Genomic DNA, 15,585 nt, shown 5'->3' with positions numbered 1-15,585 from the left:
AATTGTTTTATGCGTTCTCTTATTGGTCAAAATTCAGATTAGATGTGCTTTATTCGATTCTCATTTATTGTAAGTAATATTGTTGCAAATAGTATATTTTATTGCTATATAGGGACGTCATTTAGGGGGGGGAGGTGGGGGTATTTTTCTCCCCCTTGAATTTGGGCAGATTATCATTTAATAAATTACTATGAATCTTAATGAAATCAAAACCTTTGACTGTTCAACTTTTGCTTCCCCCCTTCCTCCTCTCCCTCTCTCCCGGAAAACTAAAATTACGTCCCTGATTGTGTCAAGTGCATTCTTGGTTTCGAATATTTATTCTTTCATAAATACTTCTGCATAAATATAACGAGTGTTTCTATATCCGCAATAAATATATTACAGAGCCGCATACGGCTCTTGAGCCTTCATTTGCTATATAATTCGTCCCTGAGCTTTGACGACTGGTAAACGGAAATATTTTGGCATAAAACACCAAAATATGTCGTTAAAAATATAACATTACAGTGTATATTTTCAAGAATGTCAAAATAATATTTATGACCCAAAATTAAATTACATAAATCGAACCAGCTCCTCATGACTGACATTGCACAGATCAACGTACAATGCCAGTGTATTAAGAAGCTGGATGACTACTGCTAAAGGCTAGTTAAGAAGTGTGAATGTCCCTGCTTGAATCTCCAGAAAAATTTCTAGAGGATGTTCTAAAACTCAAAGCTAAAAATTCTCGAAACTGAAAGATTTTTTACAGTACGCTTTAATGATTTTAATAAATGCTTTGCAGTGTATAATTTTTAAAGCTCATAATATAAAAAACGCTAGGATTTAACAAAGGATATTAACTTATAGGTTATTAGCTTCATCATATAGAGATATCGTAGAATATTACAAAGACTAAAGCATTATAAGGAGCGCGATTAATTTATGTACCATTGAAATTAAACGCGTTCCCTTTAACAAGAATCTCTTCTTATGTATTATTTATAAAGCTTCCAAAAAGTATGCATATTTTTAAGCATCTGGCACAGAGCCACCCTTTCTTATTCGATAAAAAAAATACAGCAGTAGTAAAACATATTCAATATAACAATATTAGTTAAAAAATATAGTTTTTAACAAATAAAGATTTTTTTTAAATTCTCGAGAAATCAGCAAATTTTTTGAAAAATATGTATCTTCGATTCAGTATTGTTCTCAAGAAATTCTCGAGAAGCAGCACTAATTAATACAGAGAGAATTTCTGATGCCTTTATTTGACATCTCTCTCTAGCTAGTTAATTTTCACACTAGTAATAAAAAAAAATCAGATCGGTTGCAAAGACAACGAATAGGAAAATCTTTGGATAATTTTTCACACTTTCGACAAGTCATCGGCATACAACATAAAGTTTTTTATGGTTTTGTCTATGTCGTTTATGACTTATAGGAACAATAGTGGTCCTAGGTTAGAACCCTGCGAAAATTATCCATAATATTCTAGTATATATACTACTTTAAATGTATGTTTTTTTATTTATATAATATTAAAAATCTATTCAACATTCTCTTCAACAACAATAGTAAAAAAACGCATCAAATAAATTTCATTAAGTATACCTTTATTATCTCTGCTTTAGTACCCAATTATCATACATATATTTAGTAATCGATTGAATAAGAATATTATATAAATATCATAAGAAAAAATATGTATTCGATCAGACTCCTGCCATGGTCACGAGTCACTATTGCAAAATACTAATTAAAGACCAAATATGCTTTCGTTTTTAACACCTGTATTTTGCATAGCAAATCGCACTTGACACTTTTAAAATCATATATTTCATTCAGACGTATTGAATACAGTTTTTTTATACGCGAAGCGTTCAAATCACAACCTCTATTTTTTATGTTAATCTTCGTTTAACAAATCAAGGTCTGAATACAAAAGAATGACTTCAATATAAGTTCTCATTAAAACCTTAAAAATATTACGAAATTGTAAACAAAATCACGCTTAATTCAGCTACAAAACTATTGCCCAATGTTATTGTCATATTTAATGAATTTACATACAGTTTAATCACGAAAATTTTGACACGTTTGCATAATTTAGTACGGTTCAATCATTATAATTTCGTGTCGCATTCGATGGTTATTCACATAAACGTGGATATTTAATATTCATCGTTTGTCACCATAAAGCGGAAAAAGGAAAACGAAGATGGATGTGTGTTAGTACGTGATGTAACGATTTTCTGCATTGAAATGGATTTACGTGATATTTGGTTAAAATATATTTTTTTCGTAATCAGCAAATGTGTGATTCATGAAGTGCTTGCTTGATATGAAATCGAACATGACGAAGATTAAAATTTACATAGGCTATCCAAAACACGTTCGAAATTGAATAAAAAGAGTTTGAGTGATTATTTTTTTTCATTTATAAAAAAAAATGGTCAAACACGGTAGTGATGTTGTAAAAAAAGTAAATATTGTTTAAAAAGTGTTACGAAGAAAAGATTGTGATTTTTAAAAAGTGTTATTCACAAGTGGGGTGAGAAAAATTTTTTGCTATTTTATCAAAATATATCGCAGCAATTTGCCTTCATGCAAATAAAATTGTTTCTAAAAATTGTTTTTAATTGCTAGTACTTGATAAGTTTTTCTTCAAATAATTAATTTATTCATAAAAGAACACATTTATTTGTTCTTAGAACTACCCACATTTTTGCTAATTATTAAATAGATAAACTTAATTTTAGATGATTTTTTTATTTTAGAAATAGTGAATCTTTTAGTTTTAAAATCGCTATAAAATGCTATTTGTTTTACAAAATAATCAATATTATGATTGTAGTAAATAAATTTTGTTTATTTTTTTATGCGCTTCGTGGCATATGAAAAGCTGCTTTAAATTTAATTTAAATTAAATTTTCTTTAGTAAAATGCTTGGCAAGAAGTTTTAGCACCTTTTTTATTAAAAAAACCCTACAAGCAAGAATTCTCCCGTGCATTGAAAGACTTTATTTGCTGCGAAACGGTCTCGGATAAAATAAATCACTGGATTCACAAGATTCCCGTTGCAGTATACGACCTTGGACAATGGCCATCAAGCAAATGTCTCTTTCTAAAGGCGTATACCTATTTCGCTGCTCTAAGAAACGAGTACATATATTGGCTGGATGATCGCTGCGTGATTGTGATTGGTCAGCAAGCTTTGCAGCCTTAGATACTTAAGCCTGGACTCTGATGAGAAGGCAATCACAAGCTGCCAGTCGAAGAGACAAGCAGATGTCCGCCACCCGCGGACATCATCCCTGCGCCAGCTTCTCCACCACCGCTCAGAGAAAACATCTAGCCATTTATCGTCTGTCACAATTGTAATATAATCAAATAAAACTAACTAGATTCCACTTTGCGTGTCACTAGCTACAAAGTCACACTCCTAGGGTTCTCAAACTATAAAAAAATATTTTTACAATTTATGATATATAGCTCGTATTGTGTTAATTTTAGTTATTCACAATTTAGAAACTTTTGAACTTTACTATTCACTATTCGAATAGTTTATGATTTCTAATATATAAAATCTCTAGTTAAATGTACATTTTATTTTCAAAATCTGCATCATTTCAAAAAGCATCAAAAAATTGAATGTATGCATTTTTAAGTAAAAGAACTGTATAGTTTTTGCCACAAAGGTTAAATAAAACAAATTGCATATTATTTTTTTATTTTCTTAACCACTTAAACGCCAGCGACTCACCATTATTTTTTTACAAATTAATATTTTAAAACAAGTAAACGAATTATTTACAAATTATATTTTATAATTATTAAAAATGATTAAACTAGCCTTATTTCGCAATAAACCAAGTATTTTATATTTGTTTTTAAAAAGATATACTGACCCGTGGAGATAAATAACAGGTGATTCATAAAAAGTCGCTGGCATTTAAAGGGTTAATAATATAAATATTGTTATAATCATGAGCTTAAATTATCTTTCAAAGTAGAAAACGTAAACATTTAGTATTAAAATTGCCATTAAAATTATATTTTTTCACAAGTAACGGTAGTGATAAACAATAGATTTTACTGCCGTTATCAGTTTTTAATTACCGACTTTGTTATTCTTGTTACTAGCTAATTTGTTATATATATATATAGTTAATTTTATGCTTTTTAATGTGACAGGTAGATAATATATTCATTCTACGTATAAAACTAAATATTGTAACAAAAATTAATAATATGTAAAAAATTAGTGATTATTTTTGTGCTACTTTTATTAATAAATTAAATAAATTTAACATGTGTACTTAAAAAAATGCTTAACTCAACTCAACTACAATATAATAATTATATATTATAGTCTAATATAATATATATCAAAAATTGAGGCAAAGTTGTAGGCAAACAGTTTTAAAAATAAAAATAGCCAAATAATTTAATCAAAATCCCGAGAAATTTGTAGCAAAATATATTTACTAAGTCAACCTCAACATGAAACAAGCAGTGTGATTGTGAATCTGAAATTATATAACACAATCTTCCTTGGATGTCTTTTAACTATCTAAAATAATCATTTTGATTTTGAAACACAACCAAATTTCACTTATTCGAAAACCGTTTTATTGTTTCAATCGATAGTACTGTTTACTTTATTCACCCCTAAATTTCAACACATCAAAAAATAATCAATATCCAAGCAACATGTGTGAAAAACAACACAATTTCTTTTAATTTTAATTAATTTTTCATTTAATTTAAACTAAGCTAATATTTTTTATATTATAATATTTATGTGTAAAAATATTATAAAATCGTATTTTTTTACTGTTTCCTTAAATTGATTGGAGCTCACAATTAAAACCATTCTCTCTACATTTCTGAATAATTAAAGATTGTCATTCCCCTAAAAATATTCATATTGTTCAGGGTATCTACAATGAATCACCCACAATCACATTGTGTTATTAAATAATTTCCATATAAACACGATCATGTAACATTGACCTTAAAATTATGTAACATATTAAATTGTGAATTAAAAGTCAACGTGTGCTAATTATATAATATAACATAGTCACACATGATCGTGACCCAAATTGTAGGGTTTCAATATCAAATCTATAATATAAAAATCTCCATTATCGTTTTAAATAGACATTAGAAGCATTTTGCATACGTTTTTTATTTAATAATCGATAAATTGTGTAACTATATTACTCCTATTTCCTTTTTGTAACGTATAATAAAAGACCATTGATCCACCATAAACGCTTTCGATTGCACAACGTTAAAATTAGAGTTTATGGTCGAATGCAATTTTGCGAAACTGGGTTCTAAATAAAAAAAAAAATTTAATAGCTACGCAATTAAATAATAATATGTTTCAAGATAAAAAAAAATGTAAAACTATCGTTTACATTTAACTGCTTGATTTGCATGCAAATTGTAATAAAAAATAAGTTTCTTTAGTATGATAACATGGAACGATAATCACCTTGGATTAGCTATTTAGGAGAAAAAAAACAATTCGAACTTAATGAGATAATGACACTTATTTTTTATCATTGAAATTTTTGTCGCTTTGGTCCATTGGTACAATAAACAAGCAAATCAAAAATTGTATTATATGTTTCTTATAAAATATGAGTTTTCGTTAAGGTAGTTTAAACATTACTTTAAATATTTAGATATCACTTTTCAATATCAAGACATTTTCTTAAATGCATATCAATAACTCGTATGACATAATTTACACACTATAAATTTCATAGCATGTAAATTAATACCATAATTATCACTGATTGTTTAACCTTTCAATAAAATATTGCAAACCAAAATAATGTAATGATAAATGAAAAAGTTTTGCTGGACGTAACATTGCCACACCTTTTATTATATATAGACCCTTTGAGGAAGCTTAGACGAATAGCAGAAAATTTCATTTGAGAGCTAAATTTATGGTTTAAAGTAAGGCTATTTTCGGTAATTACAAGGTTAAATTTTTATACTGATTATGATTATTGCTCGTTTTTGAAAATTTGAGTGGCTATTGTGCAATACTTGGTGTCCTACACGATTTCTATTATGTTTTATTTTGAACGCCTTTTAATTATTTGTTAAAATCCAAGCCATTGCCATTAGCATGATTTTTAATGTTTTCTTGTAGTATTCTGGATGAGACAACAATTAACAGCCTAATTAAATAAACTTTATATGTCAATTTTGCAATGAAAAATCGTGCAAGATAATTGCATGTAAATCATTGGAATCAGATGCTGAAGTTATGAGTATATTTTGTCGATTTTTTGCCAATAACTTTCAGCTGTAATTGTTTCGCCAGGCTTAAAAAAATATTATGAATTTTATCGAGCGTAGATCACTAAGCATTCTATTGTATTATCAGTTTTGAAAACTTTCATTGTGCATACCAAATTCTGTTATGTAAAAGATACACTTTTTGTCGCACTTTAAAATATACAGAACAAATTTCATGAATGTGATTTAATTCAGTTTGTGCGAATTTTTTGAGTATATTTTATTTTTATATATGCTTTAAGTGATCCAAAACTGTCGTGCGTGGTTCAGATTAAGCTAAAGACTTCAATTACTCGTCATCAAGTAAATAAGGACAAGAGTTTTGTCCCAATACAATTTTTTTTAACGTTCTTTAATCAAGTTTTTCTCATTTCTCTAGAAATGAGAACTTGTTCCAATTTTATATATATTAAAAAAATATATGCAAACAAGGAATTTATTTATATTATTACATATATATCTTAATATTATATATAAAAAATATTTTTAGTTATTACATTTAGAAGAATTTGTGTATAATTAAAATATAAGGAAATAAATTATAAAAATTACATCATAAATCCCTGTTCCTTTTCTCCCTACCTGCTTTGAATGCAGCTGTGATTTTTTTATAAACGGATTTTAACCACTATTTTTAAAATTTGCATCGATTATAAACCACATAAAAATTACATTTTCTCGATAAATTATCGAGAAATAATTCTTGAGAAGAAACATTAATAGTGTCCATATAAAAAACATTGTTTATTTCACGAGCTGTTTACTACATATTTTAAACGCATACAAAATATTCTTTCAATTTAAACTTTAATAGTCCAATTTAAAGCGAAATTAATAATAAAACTAAATTTGATTCTCAATTGCCAAATAAGCATAGTAATAACATTGAATATTTTTTATATGTATTTCACAAATTCGTTACACATACGAATTTACACAATGGAAAATTATTGATAATATTTTTCACACGCCATAGAGAAAAATCGATCATTAGTGGTTTTAGATGTTGACAGTCACGATTATAGAACAACCATTATGCGAATGTTGGTTAACATTCACATGGCGAATGGCTAATTATCTAGTATGTCTTATAATGGAATTGCATCGGCAAACATTGAGACATAATCATCGCTGGCCGGATTTTCGCAATGTTTTCATAAGCCACGTGTTTCCTTATTTACAGTTTATCAGGGCTATTCAATGTGATATAGGAATAAATGTATTATTATATAAATTATATTATAAGCCCTTTTCAAATCAACCATAAATGAATAAGTATAATGAGATATCCGGTATTATACAAATATTATGAATCTGTAATACACTTTATAGTTTTATTTTTAGCTCGTAAATATTATTAGTTACGGTGGACGACCACGAAACGATTATCCAATCAACCAATTTTCACCATATACATAATTGAGGTCGTCTCTATTGTGAACTTAAATCAAATAATACAATTAACATCAGACCGGTAAAATCTAAAAAAAAGCACATATTTAACACGCAAAAAACTGAGCTTTTTGCTCCTAATGAAACGATCTGTGTAAAAACCATGCAAACTAGAACCAAAACCTTGAACCAAAAGAATTAATGGACAATTTTTTGCAATAATTTAACAGTTTGACCTGGTTTGGCTTATTACGAAATTTTGTTTACATACATAATATACATTTTTTATTTACCAATATATTGTCACAAGTTAATTGCTGTTTTTTTTTCTTAAAAATAAATGTGTTTATCATAAACAAAATAAAGGATCATGCCACATTCAAAGTGATAAATCTATCTTGAATTTTTATTGAGGTTTTCCATTGAGAATAATAGTTTGATTCGTGTATGTTCCAATCAAAATTATACATTTTACTGCATTCAATTTTGAATACTAGTGAGTTGGAACCTTAAATACATTTCTCACGGCATTCTTTCAATCATAAATTATTTTTAAATTTCATTATGGATCAACTAGAATTAAATGGTATTTTTATCTACTAATATATAGCCATGACTAACTATTCAAAAAATAATTATGACTTTTTGCTCAACGTGAATCAGAACTTTTGAAACCCAATATCGAAAAAAATGCTTCTCTGAAACTAGTTTATAAATATTTATTTTACATATATTACTACTATACTTATATTTAGTCAAAATGGCAGTTGATTACTTTTGGGTTCAAATAACTCAAGAGTGTCAGAATCATAAAATCAATACCTCAAGTATTAAATCAATAATCAAACTAAAAATTTAGTTATATTAAAATTTATTTTCAAATGCCTTTTCTCAACAATTGTCACAAATGAAAACGCCTCTGCCTTCTTAACTGAAGCGTGTTTTATGTCACCACTTTTCGCATATTTTACACATGATCTAATCTTCGTATGGATATGTGTACACCACGTTTTCTTGGTAGTGTGTTCTCAACTTTAGCTCTATTCTTTTTAGAATTAGCTTAACTACACACATTCATTATCAAAACGCTGTTTACTCCTAACTGACCTTGTATATTCTACAAATGTAATTTTTTTAAACGTATTTATATTCATTTTCAGTGAGCAATACTTGAACGACTTGAGTTAGAATCTCATTTGACCCTAGAGTTTTTTTCTTAATCATCAAAATATTATGACAATTTTAAATTTAATTTTAAAAAACGTTAGCTTATCGTATACATTGGATTTAAAATACAGTTTGGAAAAACTATTAAAATACTTCATTTTATTCGCTATTTGCACTCCACTACGACAACATACAAACTGACCGTTCATAAAAATGATCATTCGTATATTAAAATAATATTTGAGACTTATATAGCATTCGATTTTAAGTGACTTTTGTGAATTAATTAAGATGTACAATTACCAATGTTATCTTTCGTTTTTTTCGATATTTTTTTGCGCAAAATGGGCTTTAGTTAATTTGTTAACGATCGCCGAAAGTGACAACTTTACAGTTTCACTTTTAAGCCGTAAATATATTTGTGGGTGTGAACAAAAAGCGATGCAATTGGCCCGCCAACATCCTTATCTGTGATTCGCCAGAGCTGTCTCGAACCAGCTCATATGATAACGGCAGCTACGTTTTCATATATATGTTATATTTTATATTAGCTTAATTAAATAAATTTTTATGTTTATTTTGGCTGTAAAGTCACATCCATTCGGCCTCAAAACCCAAAAAGCTTGATTAAAATAAGGTTTATTAGTTGCGCGGCTCCTAAGGCGCGTACAATTATAGAATATCAATCGGTTCATTGTTAATAAATATTTTTCTTTCAGAATGATGAGTGAGGTAACCGAAAACAACGCTTCAAAGACCGAAAAATCCGATAAACCAGAAACTGAAGGCCAAAGCTTAGGATGGCGAACAAAATCTTTTCTGGAAAATCTCAAATACATCAGATCTCACATCACAGTAGAACCCATGCTAGCATGTTATATCATGCCGAGCGTTTTAGCTGGATTAGCCACTCAAAATCTAAACTTAGAAAAAGCCTGCAGAGTAAATCTTAAGTATAGCGATCAAGTCTGCGACGCATTAGCCAGCAGAGAGACCGCTAATTATACAGCAGAAGAAGCAGAGGTTCAATTGCTGGTAGCAGCCATGCAAGGCTGGAAGACTATTCTCCAATCGGCTCTTCCTTGTATGTTGATATTGTTCTTGGGAGCTTGGAGCGATAGGATCGGTAGAAGAAAACCCTGCATGCTACTTCCGATAGTCGGAGAGTTTCTGACTTCCATCGGTCTGTTGTTAAACGCTTACTTTTTCTACGAGCTGCCTATGGAAGTTGCCGGGGTTACAGAAGCACTGTTTCCTGGATTAACTGGAGGATGGTTCACAATGTTCATGGGAATATTCAGCTACATTGGAGACGTAACTACAGAAGAGTCTCGAACTTTGAGGATAGGCATGGTTAACTTGTTTTGCTCGCTCGGTATACCAGTTGGAATGGCGCTGAGTGGTGTGCTTCTGAAGAAGATAGGATTTTATGGAATATTCTGTGTTTCGTCCGTATTTTACATGATTAGCTTTTTGTATGGTTATTATTGTATTCACGAAGTAGCGTCGCCGAATATATCTAAGGTATTATAATACTTTTTTATTATTGTATTAATTTATGTGTAAAGTATTATTATTTTTAGGAGAAACTAGCAGAACAACAGCCTGGCTGCTTTGGTTCGCTAAAGAACTTTTTCGATTTTGATCACATTAAGGACACTTTCGCTGTGGCTTTCAAGAAAGGAGAAGGAAATAGAAGAACCAAAGTTGCACTTCTCATGATAGTCGTCTGCGTCGTAATAGGACCAATGCACGGTGAGTTTGCTCTTTATGAAAGTCAGATGATAGAGATGGAAAAATATGCAAATTTATATTTAAATGTAAAACATACCTTTAAATATTTTGCGCTCATTGTTAATCTATTTGCATACTTGTTTTTTTTGTATGGTGGTTAATCATCTACAGAATTAGCATACACAAGCTCAAGTCGTGTTTTGAAATTAAATTTTTTTGCTCTTTTGGCACAGCAAAATATAATTACGTTTGATTATTTTTTTGTAAATATTTTACAAAAATCAATTAGGTCAGCCCATTTTATAAAATAATATATAGGTTGTTAAGAAGTTGGCTTTTTCCTCTACAATGTGTTTTAAGAACTTTTATTATCTAAGTAGTTAATATATTATCGAAATACTGATTAAAAACTCATCTAAAATAAAAACGTATTACTTTGGAACTAAATTTAATTAAATACTTTATTTATCATTAAATCCTCCGTTGTAACCTGGACAGGCGTAAGCCCGATGCGTTACACGGGCAAATCTGTACAAACTATGTTCGTCAATCAGACATAATGAATCAAGTAAAACAATATATCACAATTGACACCCAATTAATCATAATCATAATCAAAAAGGTTTAAAATTGTTTAAGATTATAATGAATTTCAGTCATCAGACTATTGTAGGCTCTTTAAGAAAGCGGCAAAAATACGTACATATATGTAACTATATAATTTTAGACTGTAGGTGTAAATGTTACAGTGATTTAGTCAAACCCAAATACATTTTTACCAGTAGATATATGTTTCTACTAGCGAATATATCATTTAACTAGTAAAATTAAATGCTGCTCTAAATAGTATATGAAACTCAATTCGACAGTTGCGAAACGTCTAGTAGCTGTTCAAACCCAAACCCAAACCTAACCTAATGAAAGTTCTAAAACTGATTTAAAACTAACCTAATTTATTTTTATTTATTTATTTATTTATGTAAATAAAATTAAGACCATCGTAACCTAACAGGTTATCCCAATGCGTCACAATGATTGAAACGAAAGATTTAAAACTAATTCTAGTTTTTTAACAGAGTCATATTGCTACATAGTTTGTCTGCATTTCGATATTACACTATGCTTTAAAAATATGATAGCTACCCTTACCGATATTACTACGGACTTCTGATATAAGAGTATTGATCAAAGTAAATTCAAACCGAATTTTGATCAATAGGAAGGCGAAAAAACAATTATCACTTCTCAGAAGTCAAAAAATAACGTCAAAAGCAATAAAATCGTGTCGGCGCCGTCGCAGTGGGGATGATCTGTAATGAGCGCTCTCTCTGCGACGGCACCGACATGATTTTATTGCTTTTGATGTGGATTTTTGACTTCTGAGAAGGCATAATTGTTTTTTGTGCTCTCCTATTGGTCAGATTTTTCGAATACCAAATATATTCGTCCGTTATTTAACTATTCGTTATATGAATATTAGTGCATCTATTGATGGTGGAATATTTTGATATTTTTAATTAAAAAAAACGACTTAGATAGGCATATATTTCTTCGATGTACCGCTTCATTATCTTTTTTTTGTTTTGCAAAATTAATCTTCTTATCTTTGTTATTTATAACAGCCATGCCAATAACAAAAAAAAAACAGGAAACAAATATTGAAAAAAAAAATTATAATGGCGGAAATTTCTGTAATTACTCATATTTCCAAAATAAAATTGTGCACCTGTGTACTTTCCCAATGGCTGGTATTATTTTTTTTGTATCTTTAGATCAATACGAAAAATAATAATGGACTCTGACAAAAAAATTTTAAGCATTACAAGTTGTAGTATTTTCAGCATTAGGTGATTTAAAGTGTACAACATATAATGCTCTTTTATTAGATAGTTACGTTTTATTTTTATTTTTATTTTTTCGATTAAATTAAGACCATCGTGGCCTAACAGGTTACCCCAATGCGCCACGATGGTCGAAAGCAAATTATAAATTTATAAAACATAAAAAAACGTATATATATAAATAAATATAACAATACTTGAACATAACAAAAAAATTATAAAATATTAAAATTAAAAGATATAAACCGGATCAGATCCTCGTAGCTAACATTAAATAAATCAATTTTCAATGCCAGCGTATTAAGGAGCCGTATGGCCACAGCTATAGGCGAGTCGGCAAGTGCGGATGTCCTAGCCCTAACTGCCATCAAAAGAGGTCTCGATCGTGATTCTCGAAAATGTTCCGGAACCCAAAACTGGAATTCCTCGAGAATAGCTGGATTGTCGACAGCACCTTTTAGTAGTTTGAAAAAATGCTTAGCGACATACAGCTTTCTGCGAGAATTCAGCGAATCATATCCCAACGCTTCTAAAAGAAAGGCGCTGGGATATAAGAACGGATAATAACCAAATGTCCTTTTGTAAAGGTATCTTAAATACCATTTTTGAATTTTTTTCTACTAAAATGGAATATTTGGCTATACGGGGACTCCAAATTATAGATCCCGATTCAAGAATGCTACGAACTAAGGTGTCATAGAGGATGCGAATAACTGACGGATCGTCAAAGTGAAAGGCATTCCTCATAACAAAGCCGAGCATCTTGGAAGATTTATCACAGACGTCGTGTATGTGTAGAGAGAACCTCCATTTGCTCTCGAAAGTGATTCCGAGATCTTTAATGGAAGTTTCTCTAGTCAAAATGTTACCACCGAGATGGTAGAAATAAGCTGATGGCGAACGGGATCGAGAAAATGACACAGTATGGCACTTTCCGACACTAAAGGGCAGACGGTTAACGGAAGCCCATCTCCACAGAGAGTCTAAATCACTTTGTAGAGAGAAGGAGTCCGCAACAGATCGAATGCATTTATATAATTTTAAATCAGCTGCGTACAGAAGAAAACTTGAATTTTTAATTGCTGTATTTATGTCATTAATAAATAACACAAAAAGCAGAGGTCCCAGATTGGATCCTTGAGGAACCCCCGAAGGGGTAAAATATTCTTTTGACAATCGGCCACCATATATATTGTTAACATATAAATTTTTATGTATGTTTAGGTGACTTATTTATATTCATTACCAAAACTATAATTTTCGATTCTTCATAACCTTAGGAATATATTCGAATACTTTGTAGTTAACTATTCGATTAAAGTTATATATTTAGATTTAGAATCAACTATAAAACCTTCTGAAATCTTCTGACAGAAAATTTCTGGATACAATTGTGGACAGATTTTGCTGACATGAAATTTCCGGACATAGATTATTCCAAACATAGAATATTTCACACAGAATTTAAAATTATATAAAAAAATATATAAACATTTGTATTGTTCAACCCCCGATATTTTAATAATATAAAATTTTAACATTAAGTTTTCAAAGCAAGAGTTCAATCTATTAATCAATTGGAATTGAAAATTAAATCTAATGAATCATTTTTCACTTTGTGAAAAAATATTAGCTATTAATAACTAAATTGTTATAAAATTTAAAAAAAAAAGTTTTCCATATAACCATGATCTTTCTAAAGAAACTTTAAAAGTAAAATTAATTTTTTTCATAATCTTTACAATTTTTGATCTTAATAGTTAATACTTTTTACTTGAATACGCACTCAAGATTATATTTTACTATTTAAAATATTCATAATTACAAGCTTTAAGGTAAAATTGTAATCTAAATAAAATTGACATGAGAGAATTACAAATTAGTTAAATAGAATTTTCTCAAGCGATTGGTGATTTAAAGCATATAAAATTTTGGCGATTTTTTAACTGTCGAATTCTTTAGAACTGATAAAGTGCCTTTGCAAAAAGGATTATTATATATTCTGCACATTGCCGGCTATTTTAAACCTTTAAAAAAATACATATCATGTAATACTTAGATACATTTCATTAATTTGCATTATTACATATTACATTTAAAAAAATAAGTGTGTACATAATTAATTTGTATGTATGCGTAAATAAATAAATATATTTCCTAAATTTATATAAAAATAAATAAACAACAGAGTAAAAACGTTTGAAGATATCGTAAAGATAAATAATTTGTAAAAAGATATTATTATGAATAAAAATTTAATCAAAGTACAATTGAAATAAAAACTAAATACATATCTACATATGTAAATATATTCAAATTAGACATACATACAAAATCCAAAATATTTAAAATAGCTAATGTTAAAATATTACTATATAACCATTTTATTTATCGTAATTATATTTATAAATTAATTTAATCCAACATATTGAGATATTAACATATTGGGGGACAGGTGGGAATTTACTTTAAATTATATAAAAACTCCATATTATTTAATATTGCATTTATTGTGAATTAGAAAATATAACATAACTAGAAATATTTTATATTAATTTTATAAAAAATATTGAAAGCTTCTGTATTGATATAAAAAAATCTACAATAACCGAATAATATTATATGTAAAAAAAATATGCAAAATAAATTAACGGTATTTAATAATAGAAAAGTGTTTTTCTTTAATTCACTATAAATGCAATATAAAACAATTATAAATTCATAACTATAGAATTTTTTGAAAAATATGCAAAATTAACTCATTTCCTGGGATATACTAACAAATTAACAAATGTGTATAAATTAAATCACTACTCAAAGGGTTAAAATAAAAATTATATTGTGCTATGATGAACATATGTATTATTTATTAACTTAATTTTATTTGATTAAAGTTGCATGAATTCATTAAAACAATATTTTTTAATTTCTTTGCCATTATTCATAGTTGATTTTGGTAAATATTTTAAATGCAATATATATTAAATAATTAGTGCCAAAATTCACAGAAAATTCTTGAAGAATGTGTAAATCATCGGCAGATCTAATTTCATAATTATGTAGCTCTTTTCTAAATTTAAATTTAGTATCTATAATCGATTTTCACTCTAGCATTTTTTTGGTTACCATTATT

General features: G+C 28.6%; 1 protein-coding gene across 3 annotated transcripts in view; it reads left to right on the top strand.

Annotated features, from left to right (window-relative positions):
- LOC148226713 (lysosomal proton-coupled steroid conjugate and bile acid symporter SLC46A3-like) overlaps window positions 1-15,585 on the top strand; it is a 39,517-nt gene that overhangs the window by 10,346 nt on the left and 13,586 nt on the right. For all 3 annotated transcript variants that reach the window (XM_088204888.1, XM_088204889.1, XM_088204891.1), the window contains 2 exons: window positions 9,597-10,401; window positions 10,461-10,632. In XM_088204888.1, the coding sequence (XP_088061014.1) occupies window positions 9,598-10,401; window positions 10,461-10,632 (976 nt within the window). In that variant the 5' untranslated portion in view covers window position 9,597. The remainder of the gene's footprint in view (window positions 1-9,596; window positions 10,402-10,460; window positions 10,633-15,585) is intronic.

Source organism: Plectrocnemia conspersa, unplaced genomic scaffold (genome assembly GCF_051122295.1).
Source record: "Plectrocnemia conspersa isolate PC_06_02 unplaced genomic scaffold, ASM5112229v1 ptg000014l, whole genome shotgun sequence".
NCBI classification, from domain to species: domain Eukaryota; kingdom Metazoa; phylum Arthropoda; class Insecta; order Trichoptera; family Polycentropodidae; genus Plectrocnemia; species Plectrocnemia conspersa.
Note: the sequence above shows the minus strand (reverse complement) of the source record. Positions and strands in the feature narration are given on the sequence as shown.